The sequence below is a fragment of the Acanthaster planci genome, linkage group LG02 (genome assembly GCF_054643075.1).
Source record: "Acanthaster planci isolate LZ-2023a linkage group LG02, COTS_SCS, whole genome shotgun sequence".
Taxonomy (NCBI): domain Eukaryota; kingdom Metazoa; phylum Echinodermata; class Asteroidea; order Valvatida; family Acanthasteridae; genus Acanthaster; species Acanthaster planci.
Window position 1 is genome coordinate 3,916,657 of NC_141778.1, and position 25,046 is coordinate 3,941,702.

General features: G+C 42.9%; 1 protein-coding gene and 1 long non-coding RNA gene across 8 annotated transcripts in view; one reads left to right on the forward strand and one right to left on the reverse strand.

Annotated features, from left to right (window-relative positions):
• Nucleotides 1-3,837: 3,837 nt before the first annotated feature.
• The window catches only part of LOC110975268 (uncharacterized), an 81,083-nt gene continuing 59,874 nt past the window's right edge, over nucleotides 3,838-25,046 (forward strand). For all 7 annotated transcript variants that reach the window (XM_022227602.2, XM_022227600.2, XM_087132253.1 and 4 more), the window contains exon 1: nucleotides 3,838-7,161. In XM_022227602.2, the coding sequence (XP_022083294.2) occupies nucleotides 4,795-7,161 (2,367 nt within the window). In that variant the 5' untranslated portion in view covers nucleotides 3,838-4,794. The remainder of the gene's footprint in view (nucleotides 7,162-25,046) is intronic.
• LOC147799804 (uncharacterized) lies at nucleotides 8,589-14,532 on the reverse strand. The gene is made up of 3 exons (XR_015424138.1): nucleotides 12,415-14,532; nucleotides 10,949-11,033; nucleotides 8,589-9,486 (listed from the first exon to the last, which is right to left on the reverse strand). It is a non-coding gene; the product is annotated as an uncharacterized LOC147799804 (long non-coding RNA).

Below are 25,046 nucleotides of genomic sequence, written 5' to 3' on the forward strand. Positions count from 1 at the left end.
AGTGATACATAAAGCAAAGTTTGGCCTGCGACCATTCATTCTTATACGCTAGGAGTGTCGTGTTTCTCCTAAAATGGGTTCGTATTCACAGTTTCGGAGCTAGTTCTTGGGGAAAACAGAGTTCCCTGAAGGTGTTTGTTCACGTGTACATTGTCTCATTTCATAGTTCTTTTTACGCTGTTTTTTTTTTGTTGGCTTGTTCTTGTGGCGATGGTGGTGGTGGGGTGGGGGTTCCGCATGAGATCGGCGACTCTGGCTTTTTCTCCTGTCAGCATGCAGCCAAAGATTACGGTTATGCCATGTTAGGTTGTATTTTCCCCGTTAATATTAATTCGTTTGAGTGTTAATTGGGCAAACGACAGATTAAAGATGCGTACTGGCAATGCTCTCCTGAGACTACGTCATTTCTAATGCAAATTAGTGCAGGGATTATGAATTAAACAGATTGAAATTGAATTCAAAAGGAATTTGAAATTGAAGATCGACAACGTATTGCAGTGGTCTTCCAGTTATTCTGTGTGTGGAGTGTGGCAGCAAAATTCATGCAATTTCGATCTGAAATGAATAAGGGGCCGGTGTTCAGTTAGGTCATGACGGCCTCTTACTAAACTAAGGTGAGTTTCTTTATGAAAATAATGATTTCATATAGGCCTAACACTAACCTGCTAATACAGGTCAAATAATTTGGTTCAGCCGTACCAATTCATAATTTATTCGTTACAATAAACAAACCAAGAGACCTCATGAGCACTTTTTTAAACATCAAGACACAGTTTTTTTCTCAAATTTCATTATCCGAAATAAAAGGGGTCGCTCTTAAAATAGTCACAGTCCAGCCTACAGTTCCTCATCCATTTCTTGGATTTCTCCAGCCTCAATATTTTTAGATTAGATGAGACAAAGCATTAAATCGCTGTTCATACCACGTTGCCTTGTCCAATGCTCTATTTTGCCTGACGACGATGATGCATTGCGACAGCCATTCTCTGCATGCCCAGTAATATCCTAATCAGTCCTTGTGGGGGGATTGGGGAACCTGCATAATCTTTTCAGAATCAAAAGCGTCTGGCACCTTCAGGGCGATCGCAAAGTAGTGACGTGTGGATCCAACCTTGCTGTCGTTTAATTTCAGCCAATGTTCCTCGAGACTTTCGGGGTTTTGTGAGCAAGAAAAGAAATGCAATTAATCCTTACCCCAGGCATTATACCATAAATTAAGAATTTTCGGCCGGTTCGGAAATTAAATTTGTGCAAGTGCATAATGATTTTAAATAAAGGAAGAAAGCCGTGTCGAAGTACGAACGGGGGGCTTCCCGTGTGTGCTCTGAATGTTAATGGATGGAAGCTGTACTGCGATTGCATTAACTGAGGTAACTTTTTCCTGAAATTATTATTTAAAAGCAAACTGAAAAGGCTCCAAAAGTCTATGTTTTCTCTTGGCTTATTTGTATAATTTGTGTTTTTTTCCTAGTTTGTTTTTCACTGAAATGTTGATGATCAGTTTTGTATTTCTGTCATGTTGTAGTGTACAAACGCATTACCTGTTAGCTTTCCAGTCGGCTCACTGATGAATGCAAAGCCGTGTGTTGAAGGGGCAAACACTATTTTACAGAACCGTACGTGTGAAATCATTGTCTGGGTGTAAAAAGCAAGCTAGGTGCCAGCATAGTCCTAGTATAGGCAAATTTGGATAACAACTCCAACCCTAAATGCCCAGGCTGTGTAAATGAAGTAGAAATGCATTCGTATTGTAGGATCCAATTCTGTTTAGAATAAGTGGGTAATTCCAGAAATTAGGGGTCCAAAAGTGTGACATTGTTTAGTCCCTGTTACATGTAACCTTTGTTATTTGACATGGAAATATCACCGGAATTGATTTCAAACTGTTAGTATTTGTTTGGCAGGTAATTTGCTTTAATAATTCATCACTCTTGGAAATTAAAAAATCATATATCATATGTGACAGGGACACGAAAAAAATTGAACCCCTAATTTCTGGAATAACCCATGGTATAAATGTCTTGAAATCTTGTTTTACTTTCATCATTCTCTGTTGTTAGAATTCGGTCGTGGATGGTGTATACAGTGAGTTTCGAGGGCTAATGGTTAATCAAGAAGACACAAACGGTGTCACTCAAAGGAAACCTTGGTTGGAAATTGTACATACAAAGTCATTCAGTAACGGCGTGGCACGCAGTCACTTTAAGGATTACTCAGCGTTGTCTTTTGGTATGTAGGTTTTCCCAGTCAGCTGCAAGATCGGTGCTAAAGAAACTCAAGCGCTGCATACAAAGTAAACGTCGAAATGATGATGTTAGAAATCCTTTCATTTAACACACTAATGTATAGCAAAGAAAGTGCAGAGTGGCCAAACTGACAACACCGACGAATTCGAGAACAAAATCAGGACGCTGATAGAATGAGAATCGGGACGGAAAAAAGACAACAAATGCAAAATTAGGATGTGGAAAATAACCACAAATGCAAAACCGGTACAATAGAAGGGAGATAAAAGTACTAAGTATTATAATATTTCAAAAATACTCGTATTTGTCTCTCCCTGGCCTAAATTTCCTCTTTAACATTGAGGGGATAATTGCAGCCACCTGTCAAAATCACAGGGCGCCCTCTACAACTCCGTCGTCCTCAGTATTTCCGTAAGCGTAGTTTGCTCACCACTGTATATAACCAGACGACAGCGCCAATTTTGATGAGCATCGCTCCCTGATAATTACAACACTGAGAAACGAAAACAGAAAACGAGTGGATCCTAATTTATACCGTGTCCACTCACTGAAGCAACCCTGTTCCTCAGATTTCGGTTGACATGCATGAAAATGATGCACACCCGCGTCAAGTTTGGTTGCCTTTTCGTTTTTTTCTCCGATAGTCTATTTCAAGTTATCAATTGCCCAGCTTCAATCATCGCAGCATTTCGGGAGAGGGGGGGGGCGCCAATGGTGTGAAGTGAAAACTTAGTGATGTGATGGCAATCGTCGCGGATGAGTCATTTGCCGTCTGCCATTCCTGGACGAATGAAATAAGCCTCTCGTCATTTCAGACCAGAGCGGGGCTTATCTCGGAAACCTAAACCGTTGGCCGTTTGAATAATGTGTTCGGAGCCTTCAGTCGCTCCCGGCAGTTTGGGATAGGTTCTGTCTTTATCGTCAATTCGCTGCATGTATGCAACTTTATTGGTCGCAACAAAATGGCCGACATCAATTAAATTACGAGTAGAATGTAAACAACCAAAAATAAATATTCAAATTATGGGCTAGTGAGATGCCGCAATAAATTTTCAATTAATATGCGGGACAAACACTGAGTCACGCCAAATGCACCTTAACTGGCAAAAAACTTGCCTCTTGCACGTGGTTATAACATATGAACGCGTTTAGTACTTGCACCATATGGTCATGCAGAACAAGCAGCAATTAACGTGTTGGCTTCAAGGATGGAAAACGCAACACGCATACGCAAAGAGTAGGGAGGTCACTGTTGCCGCCGGCTCGACGTGACACGCGTAAAAGTGACTGCGCATTCCTTGCACGTGAGTACATTTCAAGCGGGCTAGTTACTTGCGTAAAAATCATCAAAAAGCGAACTTGGATTTCGTTCTGATCGCGGGCTTTGCAGAGTGGGTCGTGCGAATGGTTCAATAGAAGTGCGGGGTTTTATACCCAGCATATTTTTTTTTCGGTCAATAAGTCGCCCACAGAATTTTTATCATCGGGTCTGTGATGGTTATTTCTCTAAACGAAGAGGCTATGACATCAGTACTTTTGATTTGATTAAGTAACCATGATCAGGATGGAAGGAAAAGAGAAATGTGACCGCAGCGGCGCGGTAGAGGGGAAGTACTACTCAGATGACCAGTGAAACTTCGCTGTGTGTGAAAAAAAATCATCACTCCATCGTGCATGCATTCACTAGACTGCGCCACAGGCATGACGGCACGCCCATCACGTGGATATACCATGAATAATAATACCAGAGCAGTGACATATCTGTAACAATTTTTTTTGTGTAAAACAAACCACGCAACCAATGAGTAAGTCCACAAGTTCATGTACAGGTGCATGCATTCTCGCCACTCCAATCATCTGAAATCGACCCAGAACCTGCGACACCAGATGACCCTTACACTGAACAACACGTCACGGAGAGGGTTGCACAGACGACACGCAACAAGTGTGTTGATAAAACCCGACACGGTGCACGTTCAGCAACAGACTGTGGCGTGATGCGCGGACGATAGAAGCTTCCCAACATAACAATATCTTGCTGGTACTTTTGTGCATCAGTAAACAAGTGGACTCTTGAACACCGCTGCGTTAGACTGAGAATTTGTTGTTCAGGTGTACACTGCTCACGTTTACTGCACTCCAGCCACACGGGCATGGGGGGTTAGTGCTTCTCAATCACGTATGTACGTTCGCTAACACCATCCAAATCCGTTGAGCGGGTTCACTGGAGTGCATCCCTATTCACAGTCACCGATTGTGTGTGTGTGTACAAACAGCTACCCCAATCACAGGAGCCTGAATAGAAGTTGTGTTGAACACCAACAGAGCCGTGCATAATACAAACCAGGTTGTCATTCCATAAGACCGCGTGCGATGATGGCTTCACACTGTGAAGTGGCAATGGAAACACAGCTTGGCCGGCGCAACGCCTTATAAATCACTGGTGACCTTGCTCGATATGTTGGCCCCAGAGGACGTTGTTACGATGATGCTACTCGACGGTGTTTGCCTGTAGCATGCGACATAATAAAGTTGGAACTGCTGGAAAATGAGCAGAGTTTTGTCGAATGAGTGGCCCCCTCTCCGTCACACAACGCCCCCTTTCCTGGACCCGGATATAAATACGAGAGACGTGGCCGACTTCAGTGCATGCGACAAGGAAGTTAGACTGCTTGATTGTGCAGGGGACAACGTAGGAAGGATTGCCAGCCGTGGGAGCCATCTCTGTACTTGGCAGTTACCTCGGGACAAACTCAGCAGTACAGGCTCTGCTGATGATACGCGTAGCACGAGTAACAGCACTATCAGCGGCTGTTCTAGGAGTTGTGGTATCAGTGACGGCGGTGGTACTGGGGATCATCCTCGGCAAATCACGGCGAGGCATGATTGGAACGCGAAGAACGGGGGCCAGCGTGGGGGAGCATCGCCAGGAGGAGACTTGCCGTCAGACGATAGCATCGGGCATCATCAGACGATACCGTCCGCTGTGTCTGGTATCAGCCATGCGGAATCGGGTTATGTCAATGTCTCGTCATCTCATTTGTCTTCACTGATTGGAGGTAAACAGGACGCAGACATACTAGAACTGTACGGCTTGATAGCTACTAACACGATGGAGACCAGTAGTTCTAGGAGGCACAATTCCCGCCCTAATAACCAGGCGGATTATGTGTATCATCCTCGGCAGAATGGAATATTAGACGAGGAAGATGAGTACGAGGATTATGTTGACTCTGACAGAGACGAGGATAGTTTGGTCCACCTTCACCTTAGGGCCCAGCATGAGCAAGACTTGACGGCCATGTTCCAGCCCAACGTGCAATGCCTGGACTCGTCAATGTATGAAACATACGATGACTTATCCTCCCTACTGGGAGCCGAACTGTCAGGGGACGTGTTTCCTGCTAGCGAGCAGCTGAACGCAAACAATTCCAGCTCCGCATCCAGCTGTCGTACACTCGACTTGCGAGTTGCGAATTTAAACACACGGCTGGCCAAGTCTACAGAATCCATCCCCACGACCGTGGATTCGGAGAGACAGAAACGTTCTGCAAGCGATAGCGAGCCGCTGCAGCGATCGCGTAGCTTGGAGAGTTTAAACTTTTTGCGGGGCACTTCATCGTCAGTGGCGCCGTTATCCGACCGTGCGCCATCAGCACGAACGGAGGCGGTAAATAATAATAATAATGCAAGCAGCGAGAGTAATGCATGCAGGTCGGCGACACGGAGCGCCTGCGCGAAGCGCAGGTTAATTACGACGGATGCGAGCGTGCGAGAGGGAGACGATATCAAAGAAGAGGTCACAATAGAGCAGGGAGACGTTGAACGGACACTCGTAGAACGATCATTCGCTGAGGAGGTGCGACTGTGTGCCCTCCCTGTTTACATCCCACCTGCCGTCGATAGAATGTATCATCAGCACCAACGGGTGCCCTCACCCCTCATCGAGATGGATGAAGACGAAGAGGAGGAGGATGAGATAGGTAGACGGACACAAGGGAGCAAAGGAACGGAGAAGACGAAGAATAAGGAGGTTATCGGCGTTAATGAGGACAAAGCAGCACCGCCAAAGCCGCGACGTGGTGAAGAGCGTAGCATCCCATCCGGGGAAGGCACAGCCAATGAAGTGATCAGGAGAGCGTCATCTTTAACATCGTCATCCTCCCCCGCGGAGAACACTGCAACTGTAAAAGATACCATGGAGCAGAAATCGAAGGAGCACGGAACAAATGATAAACACCGCACAGGTGATGCTGACACGGGATCCAATATGGCGGCCGCCAATGTGAACGTGCCGCAGATAATAGAGACCCTCGTGGAGAGCGATGATGACCACGAAGGGGAAAGGATAGTCCTCCAACTCCAGTCCCGTCTTAGTGCTGTGGAACAACTTGCCCAAGATCTCTCAGAGCAGAACGCCAAACTCCAGGAGGAGCTGACCGAGATGCGCCTGGAAGTTGAGGAGTCAACGGATAAGTTCCGGGAGGGAGGGGAAATTGAGGAATACCGAGAAATGAAGATGGAGCTCGACCGAGCTGTACGAGACTGCCGCATCCTCCAGTTCCGCCTTCGGAAAGCCGAAAGGAAGGTCGAGGAGTATGAACAGGAGCGCACACAGTGGGAGGACCGCCTGAGGACCACCCCGGTTGGTATCCCCGCCCCCTCGGCCAACTCCTCTCGGAGTTCTGGGGACTCCTCCCCAGCCGAGGATGCTCGGCTTGGTGAGGTTGCCGAGCTACAGCAGGAGCTGAGAACGGCCAAGGATGTGTCTATAAGGCTACACCAAGAACTGGAGATGATCGAGGAGAAGCGGGCCAAGACGGAGGACGAGTGCCAGATATTGAGGAGGAAGCTCGTGGACTCGGAAAATACCCGCAAGGAGATGAAGAGAGAGTTGGAAAAAACGCGTATCGAGGTAAGAAAAGTTTACTGCATCTTCAATTTGTCCCAGGGAATGATGAGGTTTTTTGGTTGTTGTTTTCTTGAAAACATTTTAATCTTCTGTTGGGAGTCGAGCACTTCCTCTAAACACGTGTTCCTAGTTCATAGGTCCCCTCAGAAAGCTGTTAACGAGTAAAAAGTCGAACATATTAATCCGTGCAGCAGCAAAGCTTGTGTAAAGAATGACTGTAGTACCTCCTTCCAGAAAAAAACAACAACATAGGGCCTACAAGGTGTATGCTGCTTGTCAAAAATCAATAACATAAATATTATGATGAAGTAAATGTATTTCACACACTGATTCAAATAAACAAAATATTAAAATATGAAAATATATATGACCTCGTTGATTATGAAACAATGGCCACTGCATTCTTCACAACATTTTTTCATCAAGCCGGGCCCATTCATGGATACGTCCCAGACAAAATAGTTCATTTCACCCCATTGTCTGCTTCAGCATGACTCAAATTGAACACTTGGACAGATCATGATTCACATGACACATTTCTGCACATGTGGTCCGCCTTGTCATCTGACATGTCCTGTGTAATAAATGTATCTACCTAGAAATCACACCCACTTGATACCTGTTCTTGACACTGTACGTGTTCATGTACGTAAATAATAACAGACGTCTGCTCCCCCCCCCACTTCGGCTAACCTTGAATCTGCCGCAGCGAACTACATGTGTTCATTTTTGTGTCCATACTCGGTCACATAGCTGAGTATGATTTTGTGACAGAACTGAAAGCCTTGCCGTGAACGCAGCAAAGTTCATTTATGGTGAAGCGATACTTTTGCGTACTGGATATTACAGCCGATAGACTGAAGTTGAATATTTATGATGTTTTTGTCGAACACGGAAAGTACCCGCAACTGCTGCTATCTTGTGAATATTTGATCTCGTTCGTGGAAGTGCTCCTTTGTAACAAAACAACCTGTCGAAAATTTAGGCTTTTCTGAATTTATTGTCTCTACATCCCTGTTCATTTTTAATTTGGTATTGTAAACGGAGACTACATCTAAATATGGCATATGTACTTGCTTTGTCAATTTATATTTTTTTTCTACATAATTATCTGGATGTACGTCATTGTTCAACCTCAAAGCATAATAGGAAAGCTTCCCAATGGCATTTATGTTCAGTCAGACAAAGACTCATTTCTATATAAGCAATATTTTTTTAATAACCGGCGAGGTTCACATTTGTAAACACCCATAAAGGTACAAACACATTTTTTAAAAATACAGTCATAAAGATGGGGTTTCAAAATAGTAAGTTATTCAATCACTTCATAAATATTAAGCTTTGTTTACAGTTTTGTAGCTTTTTTATTTGGGAGATCCTATCCATTGTAAATAATATCATGATGTATTTGGATTGTACACGGAGCTTCAGATCACGAAAGAGTTCCCCCGCCGGGTTCCCCAATAAAAAGCTAATGAATGCCCCCTTTGACCTTTTCACACCTCCCGGCAAGAAATATCTCCCACATACTTCCGTAAATGAAAAATAGATGGAAAATGAAATGCCTGGAAAATGACCCAAGCTTGTAATCCCCACGGTGTCCCGACCAGCTGAAAAACCCGACGCGATCAATTACTAATTTTTAATTAGTATTGCAAATTAGTCATTAGCTCTTGGTGAGGAGGTGGAACACACATCAGAAATTATGCAAGGGTCTCCGGTGTGATTGATTTTTCATTTACATTAATTCAGTCATAGCATGGTCACTGAGTCACCCTTGAAGTCGATGCACTGCATGCATTATTATGCGTGCTGCTGCCTTGCCCTACAGCGCTCGCGTTTGATGAAAAAATTACTACCTTGGAGTCGCACCACTAACCTGCACGGGGTCAGTACATTTGCGTGGCATTTCAGCGCCGGTGCAGCACTTTTGGTGCGTGAAGAAACCCCCAACCACCGTCCCACTGAGATTGAACCTTGTGTGCACCCACAATTAACATACTCAATCTAATTATAAGCTGGCCCCCCAATGATTTGACTTTTAAATATGCGCTCTGTTTACGAGAGCGCGCATAAATTGTACGGGTTTGAGGTCTGTGGTTTGATGCATTAGCATAAGGCAGTCGCGGCACACGACGTGCATTCATAGCTACTCTTCCCATGCAACATTCCAAGCCTGTCTGGCCATTGTATATGGTTTGAATGGAATATAATTAAAATGAAGTACATTTTATACTATCTAGTCGAAGCGTTTCTTTTCTTGGCGGGGAATATGAAGTAATTAACATAATGTATGCGACAGATGTGTTGCCATTGATGGTTGATCGTCTGTGGAGGTAATCAGATGTAAAGCATACATCAGCGTGGTACGTATGTTTGCTGGGAATTTCTGTAGGAGTAAACTAGATATCCCACATGCATTGTCCGTCATGCTCACGATTTTCTGTTGGCGAATATTATCGCCCGGCTCACAGGCTGTAATCCTGCCATTATGCAAATGATTGCATTACCACAGATTAGTCGTGGTCGGTGGGTTTTTTGTGCAGACGGGCTTTGTCCATGCAGTTAATAATATTGAATCACGAATCCCCGTAACATTGTTCATGACGTAATCCCCCCCCCGCCCAGTGCCTTTTGGCATATTACTATATAATTGACGCATGACTTAGGGAATCAAATTGCTCCAAATTAAACATACACTTTTCCCTGCAATCAAAACAAGTATCACAATAGCTTATGACGAAAAAAAACGAAAGAAATACGTTCGCAAAATATTGTGCTGAATTACCGTGTGTACATATAGATCTAAACTGAATCATTGCTGAATGGTTTACTTTACTGTCTTGCCCATTGGAATTTATAAGAGAAGCAGCATAAACATTGAAATCAAAACTGTATTTACACATATTTATGTATTTCATGTAATTTTCATTTTGTTTATTACCGACATTGTGTCAAAAGTGTAAATTAAGAAAACATAATTTTCGCCGTTTGTTTGATTTGAAATTTTGATTGGCACCATGCATGTTCTTTGTAACGTGGCAAGGCAGGACAGTTCTTCGGCGGATGTTTATAATTCGTCCATTTCAAAAGTGAATAAAGTTTGCCTTTTTTAAGAAGGGAAATTGGACCTGGATTGTATCACATGTGCAGGTGGAACGTTCGCAAGTAACGTGCACAAGGAAAACACTCTGTCCGAAATTCCAGTCCAAACTTGCTTTTGGTTCATTACCTGCCTTTCAGTTTTTCAGTCGTTACCGTGGTCCCAAATACTACCCGTTTGACAAAATTTCGATGATTATTACCCTCTCGGGCGTATGATTATGAAAACAGGATGTCTGTCCTACTTCCAAGGGCTGGATTCCAAATTTTAACTGGTGAGCATTGTTAAGATTTCTACCTTTCGAGGAACTACTGACCTTTCCAAAATCAGCCCAATCCTCTTCCCCATACCTGCGACACCAGACAAATTTTAGCTGGCGTCTTGCAGGTCGCAGCGGGTATAAAAATAAGACCGATGCTGGAGCGTTCATCCCTAAACCGTTTCATGTTACTTTTAGTTATATATAGATTTGCAAGTTGCGGAAGGAGCAGAAACGTGCTGGGCTATGAATTGAACTTTGAAGTTAAGCTTCTGGTATTCATCATTTGATTTCATCATTAATGGACATAAAGGGAACTTGGTGTGGCCTTTTGATAAGGTTTGTGTGACTGGTAATCAAGGGTTCCAATCCACCTGCTGGCCAAAAGTTGCGGCCTTCATTTGGCAAGGCTTTTCCCCCCTACTTACCTCTTTCCATCCAGAAGTATAAATGGCTCTCGGGAGTGTCGGCATTACCTTAGGACCTTAGGAGCAAATTCGATGAACATCCCATCTAGGGAGAAGAGAGGTGTTCTTATCTTTCAGTCTTTACACTTTGAAGAAACCGGAGATAAGCGTAAGATTGATGGGCCACACGTTCTTGAAACAGACTGAATGGATTTGGAAAAGTCGTTACACCCTGTATATAACTAAAAGTGAGTTCCAGTGGTTCACACATTGATTTATCATGTTGTCATAATTTTACTGTTGTATTATTGAGTAAACCGTAACAAGTTGTGGTAGAGCTTCAAGTGGATATGACTCCGGCAGCGTAGGGAGACTAGAGCCACCCAATCCACATGGTGTCCCGCTCAGTCAACCGCAGATGGAACTCGGATTGAGGTCACTGAGGGTGAAGTGCGACTTCCCCCCGTAAAAGCGTCACAAACAAGTCAAAATTGGCAAAACAGAACAAATGGCGCCACTTTAGAAACTTAAAAGCACAGTGTAAGAAGTCTCTTCTGTTGGGAAAAAGCGAATTACGATGATTCAAAATAAAGTTATTCTGAAATTTGCAAAACGCCGCAGTTGCTCGATAAAGTATTGTAAAATTAGGAATGCAATTGTACGTTGGACCACAATATTTACGTGTGGATGTTCACTATAAAAACTGATCTTATCTGATGATGTGTTCTAACGAACGGTTTAAGAAATACAGCAAACTGTAGTGTGTGTTACGAGGTACATGTTTTTGAAATCGAATTTGAACTGGACTTGATCTCAAGTCGTTAGTCGATCGGTATGATGTGCCACAGACATTGTGGCCTGCGGCAAGGGGGTTACTATCACGCGAGACTGTGGTTGCCTCATCTCCAGTGTGCGATGGAAGAGATGAGCAAATGATTACACACCTAATACTTGTGACAGAAGAGTTTTGGAGGCGTTATTGGACACAATGTGACTGTTTAGCGACTTGAAATGAAGTCTATTGTGAATCGTCCAAGCGACCCGTGCAACCTCGGTTCTTGTTCGATTATTGGGCTCCATAGTTAGCAGAAGCCTGCGGGTTGGAATTCTGTCCATCAAGCCTGGAACTTGCGAACTGCTTTCCATCAACATTCTCAGGAAGCACTTAACCCATACTTTGTGCTTCAATTGTTACATGTAGATGCGATAATTATCGGAAAGAAGTTTAGAAAAGACATTATGTACATGTATTTATTTCTTCGAAGTAGGGGGGGGCTACATTTGTAAGAAGCATTCGAAAGGAAGATATCACGCTCCGGACCACAAAGATCAAACAGCCTATTGAAAAGAAATAGACAATTTCGACACAAATACGATACAAAATACAATCGCCTTCTGATGTGAAACATCTGACGTGTGGTGTTAGTAACACAGCCTATCTTAGCTATGCGCTACTTTAAAGCGTATGTTTAAAGTGAGTTCCAAACCTGCACATCTTGGCGCTCCTTTGCAATGTACACGTACATGTACATGTACATTCACTCAAGCATCGCCAACAGCAAGTTTTCATCGCCTTGCATGCGCTGTTGCTCCATGGTTGTACTTTGGCGGGTTGAACAAACTGTACCGTGTTGACAATGCCACGAAGTGCTGTGTTGATCCGGCGCGTCAAATCATACTCTTTGGCCTCATGCTGGCATAATAGCAGACTGAAACATGTTATAAATTACTCTTGAAAACACTCATTACCAGTAAGTTTTCGGATGTTCCATTTCTTCCTGCTGGGCCCCAATTGTAAGTGTTTGTACAGGGTGACCCTTGACCTTTGTAATTAGAGCTTGAGGGATGCCTACGCGATAGCCATGATTGAGCGGTCTTCATATTTGCCTTTCATTCATGACAGTATGCTTCATGCACGAGGAATATTGGCACAAAATGGCGTGTGTTACAAAAGAACTGACACAATGCTGGTTTACTCAGCTGGCAATAAATACGCGACGGAAGTTTTTTTTTTTTTGCTAACCGCATCCTCTCTGTGTGCTTTCAAACTGAAAAAAAGGCTTACATCGGATGTTTTGTATTTGACGCTCATTCGGGCTCAAATTACACATCGTCAACGATTGGAATATATTTTGTTATCATATCAGTAACGGGATACTATAAGATCCAATGTTCTTATTTGCGACGTATCAGACATACCAGTACTTTTATATGATGTTATGGTGCACAGTGACGTTTCAAAGGCAAATCCCCAAACTCGTGCCTGGTCGTCATTTTATAAACGTCTCAAGTCGTCCTTGATAAATACCCCTCAACTTTAAAAGTGTAAAAGTAAAACTAGACGCTGTGTCAGAATACAGGTTGACGCATTGTTGTCCTTTTTTGTAGTGAGGATTTCTGAAAAGTTAATGGTGAAAGCGATTGAAACTGAACTTGACAATTGCCACCTGAAATACTTAATTAATTTGTTCAAATATGGTGTTCTGTTCTAACTTTGCAGAAAGCAAGTATTTCTATTGCTCACTTTCCGACGAAACTCACTTCTCACTGTTCCTTCTTCCTCCAAATTGTGACAATAGGCCTAATCTGACCCATTTCGGTTTGAGTTTCTGGAGACAACTTACATATTTGTGTCGCATATTTCATTCCAGTACAAAGTGAACCCCAATATCATTCTTCTCAAAGAGATAGGTATTTTTGGAAGTGTAACCTGCGATGACGTTCGTGTCCTATGTGAATTAGTCCCTTGTTTTTTCTTTTCTCGTTCAACCAATGTGGTTTTATTAAACTATCGTGAAAACACCAGTTCGGGCTGTGGCCAAAATGTCGGATGCCCTTCACGTTTTTGGGCCTTCCATTAGGAGCGCTCTGAACAAATAGCCGGGTTGTCTGGCATGATTGAGATCGCGTCAGGGGAACCGATAACCGAGCACCTGCCAAAGAGCACGGTTGTCGTCGAAGGTGGAAATAACAGATATTCTAGTTGTACATTTGCCAACCCAACCTAAATCAGCGTGGGAGTGTCGACCAGGCTGGTCATTGTCATGACTCGAGTCCCAGAATGCTACCTCCTTGATCCCACTGCCTTGTATACCAGGTAACAGGTATACCCGCTGCAGCAGATTCATGGAGTCTCTCCGAGCAATTTGTTCCAAGCAAGCAAGAACTTCATGAGAACTGGCGGACACACATCGAGCACAAGACACTTTATACACTGAATTCTAAGCAGAAGATGACACAATGCCTTCTTGTAGGCCTATGTCTCTGTGCGTCATTGTCAGACAGCTAACAGTTATCCAAATATGTCGTTTGGGAAAGGTACACAAACCAGTTAGTGTTCGGTGGGCAAACCAGTTACAGGTAGTGTTTGGTATACCGCATCAAACTCCACATTGGATCCAACCGAGCTTCGGAAATTGCTTGGGACCGAGTTGGCCCAGTTAAGAGTTTGGCACAAGCAGGCCATGATTTCACTTTACCTGGATTTGTTTATTTGCCCGCTTTTTGTGTCGTCGTAAAATTAATGCCGAATCACTGGAACAACCAGGGCACAATACGCGACCGATTGTAACATGTGAGTCACATAGACAGGAACTACACTCATTTCTCGGGCCACCTTTTAAGTTCGGCGTTTTGCCAGAACTTTAATTCAGAAAGTATTCCCAGGCAGGATACCCTTCTCGAGTCAATCTTGGCATTTGAGTTCTTAGTCATTCTGGAGGCCCTCTCGTACATGCCGGTGAAACGTGAGATTCAAATCCTTTCGTGAAAACAAGCTGCCTTAATATCACATGCACATGCTGCTTTTGTTGTGTCTAATAAAACGAGACCGAAATGCTGTGTGAGAAATAGTAACCTTGGCATAATGGATACGATAATTTTTGTGAAGAGGGTAATTGGCAAGATGTTAAGTTAGCATTCTTTTAGGACTTCGAATGTTGCGCGGACGTAAGGTGTCATATACGGTGTTAAAACAGTTGATCTTTGTGTTATTTATTTCTGCTACTTTTTGTGAGTTGTTGGCACCTGATTTTTTTTTCAAACCTGCTCATAAGGGAACCAGGCTCTTCATTAATTTATTTGTTTTTTTTTACTTTCATAATTTTATTTCCAAAGATATGTAATACAAAACTGCTGCAAACTGCTTGCTGACTACAATGACCAACAACACGGTAGCAAAATGGATGCCCATAACCACTGCATAGCACAAGTTTCCACTGTTTCTAAACAGCTCTACACAGTAATGTGAAGTTAGTTACATTTGGCGTAACTTGCAATGTAACATGTCCAGTGTGTAGGCCCAGACCTAAAAATAGCTTTAATCGGTGTTGCTTAATCATGTTGGAATTTTTGCACTGGTAATATATCGATTTCCCGCCAAGTTTTGGTGTCCTGAATCCCATGGGTCCTTGTGCTATCATCAAGTGTTATTGTTCCCACGGCCCAATGAATCGTTTAATTGAATGCCATCTGCCAACAATGCATTTATGTTTTGATTACGTCTGGGATTTTATGATTTTTCACACCGTCCCTTTTGTTCGTCTGGCGTGGAATAAGCCTGTCTCTCATCACATGCACGCCTGAGTTGTCACTGCGATCACGTTACTAGAGTCTCAGTTCTCAGATTCGCATGGTTACCCGATGATTTCATTTGTAATATGAAGGGAAGGCAAGTTGAATGCCCTGATCAGACTCCACTGTGGCAAATTTTGCGTCACCTTTCAGGGCACGGAGTAACGATTTTGTCAGTTGCCACTGTCGCAGATTGTTCGCGATTTGGAGCGTATATAATCTTCAAGTGAAATACGTACAAACAGGTTTCATTAGCCACCAATTTCTTGGTTAAATTAAAACGCTGAATTGCGTGTAATGGAGAACAATGTTGTAAACGGTGTTGAAATTATTGCCTATTTTAGGCTATCGTGTCATGGTGTGCGTCGGCAAAAGCACTCCCTCGATCGGGCAGTTGGCGAGCTATTATTTCATGCGTAGCATCACGCACAGGGGTCTAGGTAACCGTCTGTGTTTGTTTTTCAAGTTCCCTATTTCAAAGGTCATACGCTTCATTGAGAATTTCTTAGACTTGAACTTCTATCGGTAAACCGTAGTAAGATACGTTGCTCCTACCTCAGGGGAATAGACACATGCGTAAAAACCATCATCTGGAAAGTTGACTTTAAAACTGTCTGTTTCTTAAAGGGCAGTCAGGTTAAATGAGTGGGCTGCACTCGGTAGCAATTTGTATGTTTGCTTTGTGTCTGTAGTGCACTAGTGTTGTGAAATGTCAGGACCAAATCTTTTTATCGAAATTTATCGAAACAGTCTTTCTTAACTGAAAGGCCATTAACTTTATGAATTTAGACTCAATTTTTGTAATATGAAAGATTTTGTTGGGTGTAGTAAAGCAAGGGACAAGTAGTTTGATGTGTAATAGCGTAGTGATGGCAGACATGCAATTAATGCGGGCGATTCACAGTAGTGCGCCTCCGAGAGTTTGCAACGCGTTGGCCAATCACAACGCGCAAAAATTGTCGACCTTCCCAAACGCGCATTGGGTCGACAGATTTTGCGCATCGTGATTGGCCAACGTGTTGCAAACTCTTGGAGGTGCACTATGGTAAAACGCCCGTATTAAATTGATTGAAGTTAATACAGATAACCTTTGTGCCTATTCTTTGTTACATCTGCAACAGTGTAATTCTTACGAGACAGAATACAATCCACTTTACACGTATTACATTTGGGTTGTAATAGAAATACTGGAAATATTACCTCGCAGCACGCTGCGTATATAAAAGTATAGAAAGGAAGGGCAATTCCGGTAGAATCGCCGTGATGTACATCTCTCATCCTACACGTAGCATTTTAAGACGGTTACATTGATCATTACACAACTCCTGGTTGACACTATTTTCTCTGGAATTTCAGCACCCAATGGAGACTAAATATCCTGGTATTATTTTAACATCTCAGTGGTTCCCACGTGTACCTTGAAGCTGATGGTGTAACATGTCAATGAACTCCTCTTTGATATGAAAACATGACAGTCTAGGTATGTAAACGAATCACCAAGTGGCGTGGTGGGATATCGATTGACGCGGTCAACGAAGTATTTTGTTTCTGTTTTCCTGACCCACATTCGTATTTCTCATGCTGGTATTGGATACTATGGAATCTGGGGCGAATTGGTTGTCCGGAAATGTCATTCCGCGTCGTCGACTGTAGTACCATTTAAAATACTGGCTAATATAGAATCTCCTTGAAAACATTACCGTGGAAAAATGCATACAAAATGAAAGGAAGCTAATGGCCACTTCACGCTAGTCGTTGCAAAAGTGTATTCAACCTCATACTTCTATTCCACACGGAAACATTACTATCATCGCCCAGACTCTGTACACATGCAATCAATTAAAGAAATAAAAAGGGATTGAATGTGGTTGTCTTGTTATACTACGTGCGGGAAATGAAAGCTTTAAATACTAAGGCCGTGTCCGAAACGGGCTTCCTGAGTTACGGCTAGGTCTATTGTCTACGCGTCTCCACGCATTTCCAACGGAGCGAAGACCCAGACCTAGCTCTAGACAAGAGATTCGGATGCAGCCGAAGTGTCACCAGAGGTAATTTGACCAGTTTTGATTATGCTTCGATTTATGTAGATATCGGGCATGGATACACCTGCTGTACAAATGATTGACTGCGTTGCCAGTTGACGGGAGGCTTAGGTGTGAGCCATTAGGGAAACGATGATTTCCCTTGACAAAGCCGACTCTTCCGCAGCTGCGTGAAACAATCACAACAGCTATTAACGGAGAGACGAGGATTTCATCCCTGATTATCTCAGCCCACTTTTGTTACTTTTAATATCGTCGCTTGTACAGTCAGGCACCTTTTCATTTGGGACACTGCACTGGCTTTTTATCGAAGTAGAGCGCCGTAAATGAGAAGGCTGTCTGTGTGTCTTCAAAGCGATTTAGCCGTCCACGATTAAAGCCCCGTACTGATACATAGCGTGAAACACCCAGACGAATTCCAAGCTCAGAATTTGAATCACTTGGCCTATAAAGGCCATCGGTGTGATGCTCACATTATCAAGGCACCGAAAATGCCAAGAGGGTCTCAGGGTTACCTGTAGACCCCCATGTACAATATTCACATGCATCCGGCTTTCCTTTCTCCGTGAACTCCGCCCCAAGGCTCTTGCAGTGAACGTGACATAGTGAACTTCACAGAAGTTCATCATAAGCCCAGGTCTGTAAGGTTCATTGTGCAGTATACATGAGGTTAAAAATAACATTTGACTCACAAACATCGTTAATCTGACATTTAACTCATACGTTGGGCCCAGGGCTAACCTTAGGGGAACACGTAATAATGATATACATTTGGAGTAATCCATGATTATCGTATGATTTCGAACCATGTTGGTGTCAGTTTCCTAAGAAAAGGGCGGCTTGCACTAGGACGTCTTGGGAAGATTTGCTACACTAACTAACACAGTAAAAATGTGTTTTGCTGTTCATTAGCCAGTGACATTCAGTTTGAAATGTTAGCCAACATTTTGAAAACGGTGAACTTCTCTCGAAGCCTAGAAATGGGGTTTAATATTGAACAAAATGGCGCTCGCTTAATCTCTTGCCTTTGCACCAAATCACCACCACTTTATCACCCTTGTCGTCTACCATGTGAAGAGACATGTCTGATACGACCTGTCAAAAACGAGCCCCGGCCCTTGGCTTTACCATTGCAGCCTGGAGGGTTTGGCGGATGCTTTAAATTTTTTTCCCTGACAAGTTGACAATCCGCGGTGAAAGTCGCTGGCTGAAATTCTAATTTGTCCACCTCCGTGGAATTGTAACCAGCCGATTACAGGAGATGACCGTAATGTCGACCGGGCACGTGCCCACCCCGTGAGGCATAGTCCGCTGATCTGTGGTTCACCGCAATGTGGTCAAGCAGCCACATAAACTCTCAGTATTCTCAAAACTGTGATATCATCCAAGGGTAGCACCAGTGGGAGTATTTTAATACTGACCTCACTTTAAATGCTTGTTTCACTGTTTTAAAGGATATTTTGCTACCTTTTACGTTTTTATGCTAATGAGTATTTCTATATTCATGAGCAAAACTGTGATATCATCCAAGGAAGAACATCCGACCGTTACATAGGCCGTTTTCCAATACTCGACTTCATCTCCGTCTCAGGCATCGTCCCCGAAACCAATCCCCGATTGTGGGCCTCAGGCGTTTAAATAAAATTGGATTTCTGTACTTTTGGCCCTCTTGCATCATATTTGATGTTTTGTGGCACTATTAGACTAATTATTGCGCTGCCAGTTTCAAAGTCAGGTTGTAAAAAAACAGCTGAAGCCTGAGACGGAGCCGAAGTTGAGTATTGGAAAACGGCCATATGTTCTTGCACAAAATACTCCTGCGTTTTAATACATTTTGCTTGTTTAATTTTGTTCTCTTGTAATTTATTGTTGTATAAACTACAGAACAATAAGTAGCTTAGTAAGCAAGCAACCCTGTCTCAGCATTGTTATCACTGGGTAAATTCTGTCTTCACAATTTGAACAAAAACCTTTGCATTGAACCATGTACAGGTACTCCCTGGATGACATCACAGCAACAGCGCCCTCAGTAGTTAAGGAAAGCATGGGTAATTTTAGATGTTTAAAAAGTGCACTTTTTGGGGATGCCACATAGTTTTCATACCTTGAAGAAGAGTACAAAGTGGCAGAAAAATTGTGTTCCAGAAAAATTCCTCACCCTTATACTGGAAGCAGTCGTATGTTTAAGCCCTTGTCCAGACTTCGAGATGAACCATTTTTGACGACCTTTGATCAATTTGTCTCTCTTTGTGGTCGTTTGTGCTACTGCTGTGCATGTAATAATGTTTATATGATATATATATATATATATATATATGCCCGTATAGATGAAGTTTCTGGTTCTTATGAGAGTATTTCCATATTCATGAGTAAAATTGCTCATATTCATGAGCAAAATCTTCTGAAATTACACTACGTGATAAAACTGGCTGTCCATGTGGATGAAGAGATATCGTCGCTTAAAAAAAGCTGATGACATGAACGGAATCCCCATTAGACATAAAAAACATAAAAAAGAACAGCAATCGTTATTGAGGCTTTTGAATCAAATGTGATCCCAAGTAAATCTATTCGACTTTTAACGTTAACTGTGGTTATCGCAATTTTAAGAATCATGCCTTCAATCTCTTTAATCTCCTTTGAGGTAAGCATATTGTTGAGCTAGGTTCAATCGTACCTAGTGTCAGGTTTTTCTCATAACAAATTGAAATGAGGCAGGACTTGTTCCCGTGGCTTAAATCCACCCTCGTTCCACCTCGCCTCTTTGGTCCATTTGCTACAGCAGTCCCTCCTATTATTGAAGTTTCCACCCTCCGCGCACTGGCCAGGATACCGCGTGTGTGTGACCCACGGGGTTGAGATAACGCAGGGGGACTCGGATCCCCCACCGGCGACGTTTTGATTGAGCTTTCCCGGATCTCATCCGGGAGCTGGTGGGGTGGGTTCTGTAATGAATTGCCCGACCAAATCAGGTGGACAGGTGTACGTTAGTTTAGATTTGTCACCTGTCCAACAAAGGGCCCGTCACACAGATGCTGTGCTCCTGCCTTTATAGACAAGGTGTTAAAAAACTCCAACCAATATTGAACACTGTACGTTTCAGTATTGACGCATCCCACAGAAGCTCGAAGCTTGTTCTTATCCACTCAAGGCATAGAATCAAACTATCCGTCCAGTCCCATCGTAATCGCTTCAGATTTCTTCTGCAGTAAGCACTGTGGTCGAAAATCAATACTCGAGAGTTTCAGGTTCTTCGAGTCGCTGCTTCAAAAGCTACACACTCGGAACTGGTCGATATATTGGCAAGATCCGCAGCCACGGAAAATAGCAATTTGGGGAATAGAGTGAAAACCCACACTCGTGTGTTGAATACTCGGTTTGAGATTCGGTGTTGATGATGGTCAGGTCTGAACTTGATTCGCAGTTAATTTTGCCAGGAGTAAAGACACCTGATTCCCAGCGAAACTAATTCATGTATTCTGTTATCCATACAAGTTAGTACCAATGATAACTGATGTTTGAAATGTACACCAGTTGTTTTACTCAAGACTCGGTGGTCATATTTAATGAAAGTGGCATTTCACCACAAAAAAGTTTGACCGTTCTCTGTGCCAAAAATCCATCTTTAGAGGGCAAATCCATTTCTCGAAATTCCTGTTACCCTGTCTCTCATTTTGTGGCCAAAGAAAACACTTTATTGAAGAACGAGTGGTGCATTTTTGAAGAGATTAATTAATGGGGAATCGTTTGGAGTCGTTATCTTCAAGTACACTTCACTTCTTGCCAGCTAACATCCCAGCCTTGAAACAAGGCTATCCATGTATTAATCCACAATAGTTAACCCTACTGCCAACACTTGCCGAGTGGAACTGTGAGTAACCCCGGTTGAAGGGAAAGAGGAGGCTTGCGGTTTATCAGCCCACGGATCAGCCTGTGTAATTTGATTTCATAACGTGACAGCTTTCATTTTCATCTTGACGCCCAAAAAGTACAAGGGTCAAAGCTGCGTGGAGCGATGCTTCGCCTGGACCTGTCTTTTGAGGCATGGTTACGGGGACTCGGTGTTCCTATAAGCAGTAAACCTGTTTCTCTGTCAACCTTGAGCTTTGCGGATTGATCTCATGACAAGCTACGAGGGCCATAGAGTATGAATGACACAGTACACAGAGACTGCGAGGGGAAATTTTAGCAAAATTGTGTCAGGTTCCTAAAAAATTGACGATAAACAGGAGTGCTTATTTCAAAACCGAAAGATTTATGAGTAATCTCTTAACATTATTATTCGCATATGATGTTTACTTATTGTCATGGTTTCGGTGTGCTAGTTACACATACGTAGATCTTCACTCACAGCATGATGTTGTTACAGCACAAAGAGATGATAACTTCGATGAAGAAACACGCAGGTCAGTTTCGATTGATGATTCGTAGCGTGAGTGGATCCAGTCTAAAACTAGTCTTGCTGTTTTGTTTCCGTTGCTGCTATTTTTAAGCCATCAGTCTCCATCTTTTGTGACAGTTTGTGCTGATGGAGTATCAGCACAAACGAAGAAGCAGTTTCGAAAAACAGACACCACGTCGGTTTGAAAGCATGACTCATTAATTGTGGAGTTCTTGTAATCGAATTAATATCTTGGAATTTCTTGCTAGGTGTGAATTTGGAAAGGTGTTCATTCTTACCGGTTAGTGAAGTTCAGGTAGTAAGAAGCAAAGAGCCCCCCGGACCGTTAGGGAACAACACGGTGAGGCTGGAGAACTGAACCGGCTCTTTTTTTTAGATGAAAGGACGAAGCCAAGATCTAAAGCTAGGATCCCAAAAGTCCATTTTAAGAAGGGACACGAACTAGCAGGTTCCTTCAAGTTCATGCATGGTGAAAAAAAATATACATCGAAGTGATCGTGGTATGTTTGCGTGACGGATGGACTTCCTGTCTGGGTAGAGTTTTACAGTCCCATACGAATCTTGGGATTTCTTCGCTTAGCAATTATACCGGTTGAAAGCCTGTCTGAAGTTGAGGGTTAAGAATTAGATGCTTACAACACCTCCCTGTGAGAGGGTAAACCTTCCTTCAGAAAAAAGTCCGATTATCATTGAACTCGTGTTAAGCATATTTCACTGTCATTTATTATTAACTGGATACCGTGATTTATTTTATGTCATCGGAATTTTTGTTGCCTTGGCACAGCTTTTCGTTTACCCACCCCGGAGATATTGCCACGCCATAGCAGCTGTTTCTACGAATACTCTAAATGTTTACTGCATTCCCACACGTAGCGGACATGCAATTCAAGTTGAAATAATAAGGAACATCCAAGTAGTGATCTTTGACATCCGTTGAACTTGTTTATCTGTACACGTCAATGCGGTTTAATTGAGGCGGGATGGATTGACTTCGAGTCAAGGCGTGCGGAGCGACTCCTTCTACATTTAGTTCACGGTCAAACAGACGAACCTTAGTGTCAGTTCCTGGAATGATGCTACATTCGGAAGTGGACATAGCGCCTGCGCCTCTGGCCATCTGGACGCGCGTAGTTTACCCTGCTTAATTTAACCTTCCTATGCTAAGTAAACATTCTAAGAAACATTCTTGACACAGTTGTTATATCAATCAGAATCAGTCAAATTTCCCATACGTGTATGTGTACTGGGGGAAATCAAGTGGAAGGCATTTTTGACTGTTTTTCACGGTTAAAACAGGAGGAGGGTTCTAATTAATGCAACAAAATAAATGCAACGATGTAATTTGGTTTGTGCAGTGCACTGTGTTAATCAGCTGGTTAGACTTTCCAGCAGTGAACTCTATACGCCACTAGCCACTTGGGTTGACTTTTAAATTCATAGGCTGACCACTTGCACTGTGCTGTAGCCACGGGAATGAAATGCCCCATCTCGTAAAAAAACGGTGCTGCGTATTTGTCGAAGTTAACCGTATTGCCTTGTTCTCTGCACGATATGAAACCAAAGGATCATGCACTTAAATTGCACGTTCAACCGCAAAATTCGAAGGACTCGCCTGAATTCCTGCCTTCTGGGCGTTCGAGCTTCCAACACATTTAGGACGTTTGCCAACACTCTTTCCGTCCGTCCGTCCTTATCCTCTGGAACCGAGTTATTTATTTTTCAGCACCAAGCGAGAAAGGTTCGTGAGTTATGAAAGGTCAGTATTTATAGGACTGTCGTAAACGCACATATGTACATGTACTGTTACAGTAGTATTTTCTTGCCAAGCAACCGTGAAAATGACAGGCATTCCAGGGGTTTATCGGGCGGCACAATGACATTGGTGTCCAAGGACACAGCTAGCGTCGCGTGTAATTGGAAACCTCCGTCTATAGAATGTAGTGTCACCGGATCTGATTATCATCTGTAAAGTGTATCTAACAGAAGCTGTAAACTTGACAGGCGGAGCTCCGTTAGAAATAAGTGCAAATTACGTCGCGTGCACTTGCAGATGTATGCTGGCTGCATGTACAAAAAGCAGTTTCTCCATATCTCTGAGTACGCCGTTTGGTCCGTAAAACCACAGGTGTTTGTCTTCACAAAATAAAAACCTTTTCTGTGATTTCTTATCACTCGGTTTTTTTAATAGATTGTTTAGCATAGATGAGAGGTATTTCTGGTAAAGAATAGACACCTTTTCATAATTTGTTGAGAAAGGGCTTAGAATGCAAAATTAACAGTGCATTGACTTAGTTTATTTGCATTCACTTTTTTTCATTCACTCAGAATACTCGGCTTACACCCAGGCTCTGATCTCACCTCACATCGTTCATTCGGAACCCATTTCAACGTCGTAGGCCTATACATAAATTTCACTGGGCAATCGACAGTTATCTAAAATAACGAAATGAATTAGTTCTGTTGACTTAGAGTATTGGCAGTTCATGGTCAGTTTTGATTTGTGTTGGACGCATTTTAATGTACAGTAACCCCGAACGTTGATTTTAAGTCTTAAATCATAACTTTGGACTCCGTGGAACGTTAGCGTGCAGACAAGTTATGCCATACCCTTTTCGCTGTAGACATGCAATGCATGGACGCTTGTCACTTGACACAACCCGTGTGCGCACATTGATAGTGCGTGGCCACACACTGAGTGCTAGGAAAGTCATATGAAACGTAAACCTAGGGGAAACTTGTTACCAGTGTTTATTTGACCAGTGATATAATTGATGTTTAATTGATTTCAACGGCTTTTGGATGTCACGGTGTTTGGTTTTGTCCCGGGATTCGCAGATTGCCTGTCAGTTTGGAATTAATCGTGGATGACACAATGCAGCGGTATTCAAATATTTGTGTCAATGCCATTTGTAGGGTCCCGGTGCATCTTTTACGTTTGGAGTGAGCGGTTACACTTCTGAAGTTGCCCAGTCGGAGTTGTGTATTGCGCTACACAAACAGGCAGGGTGCTCTGTTCGTCGCTGCAGAAGACACATAATAACATCACCGATCACAGGGAAATCGGGAGAGATTCAAGTCAGATTTGTCGTTGCTTTCGTCAACA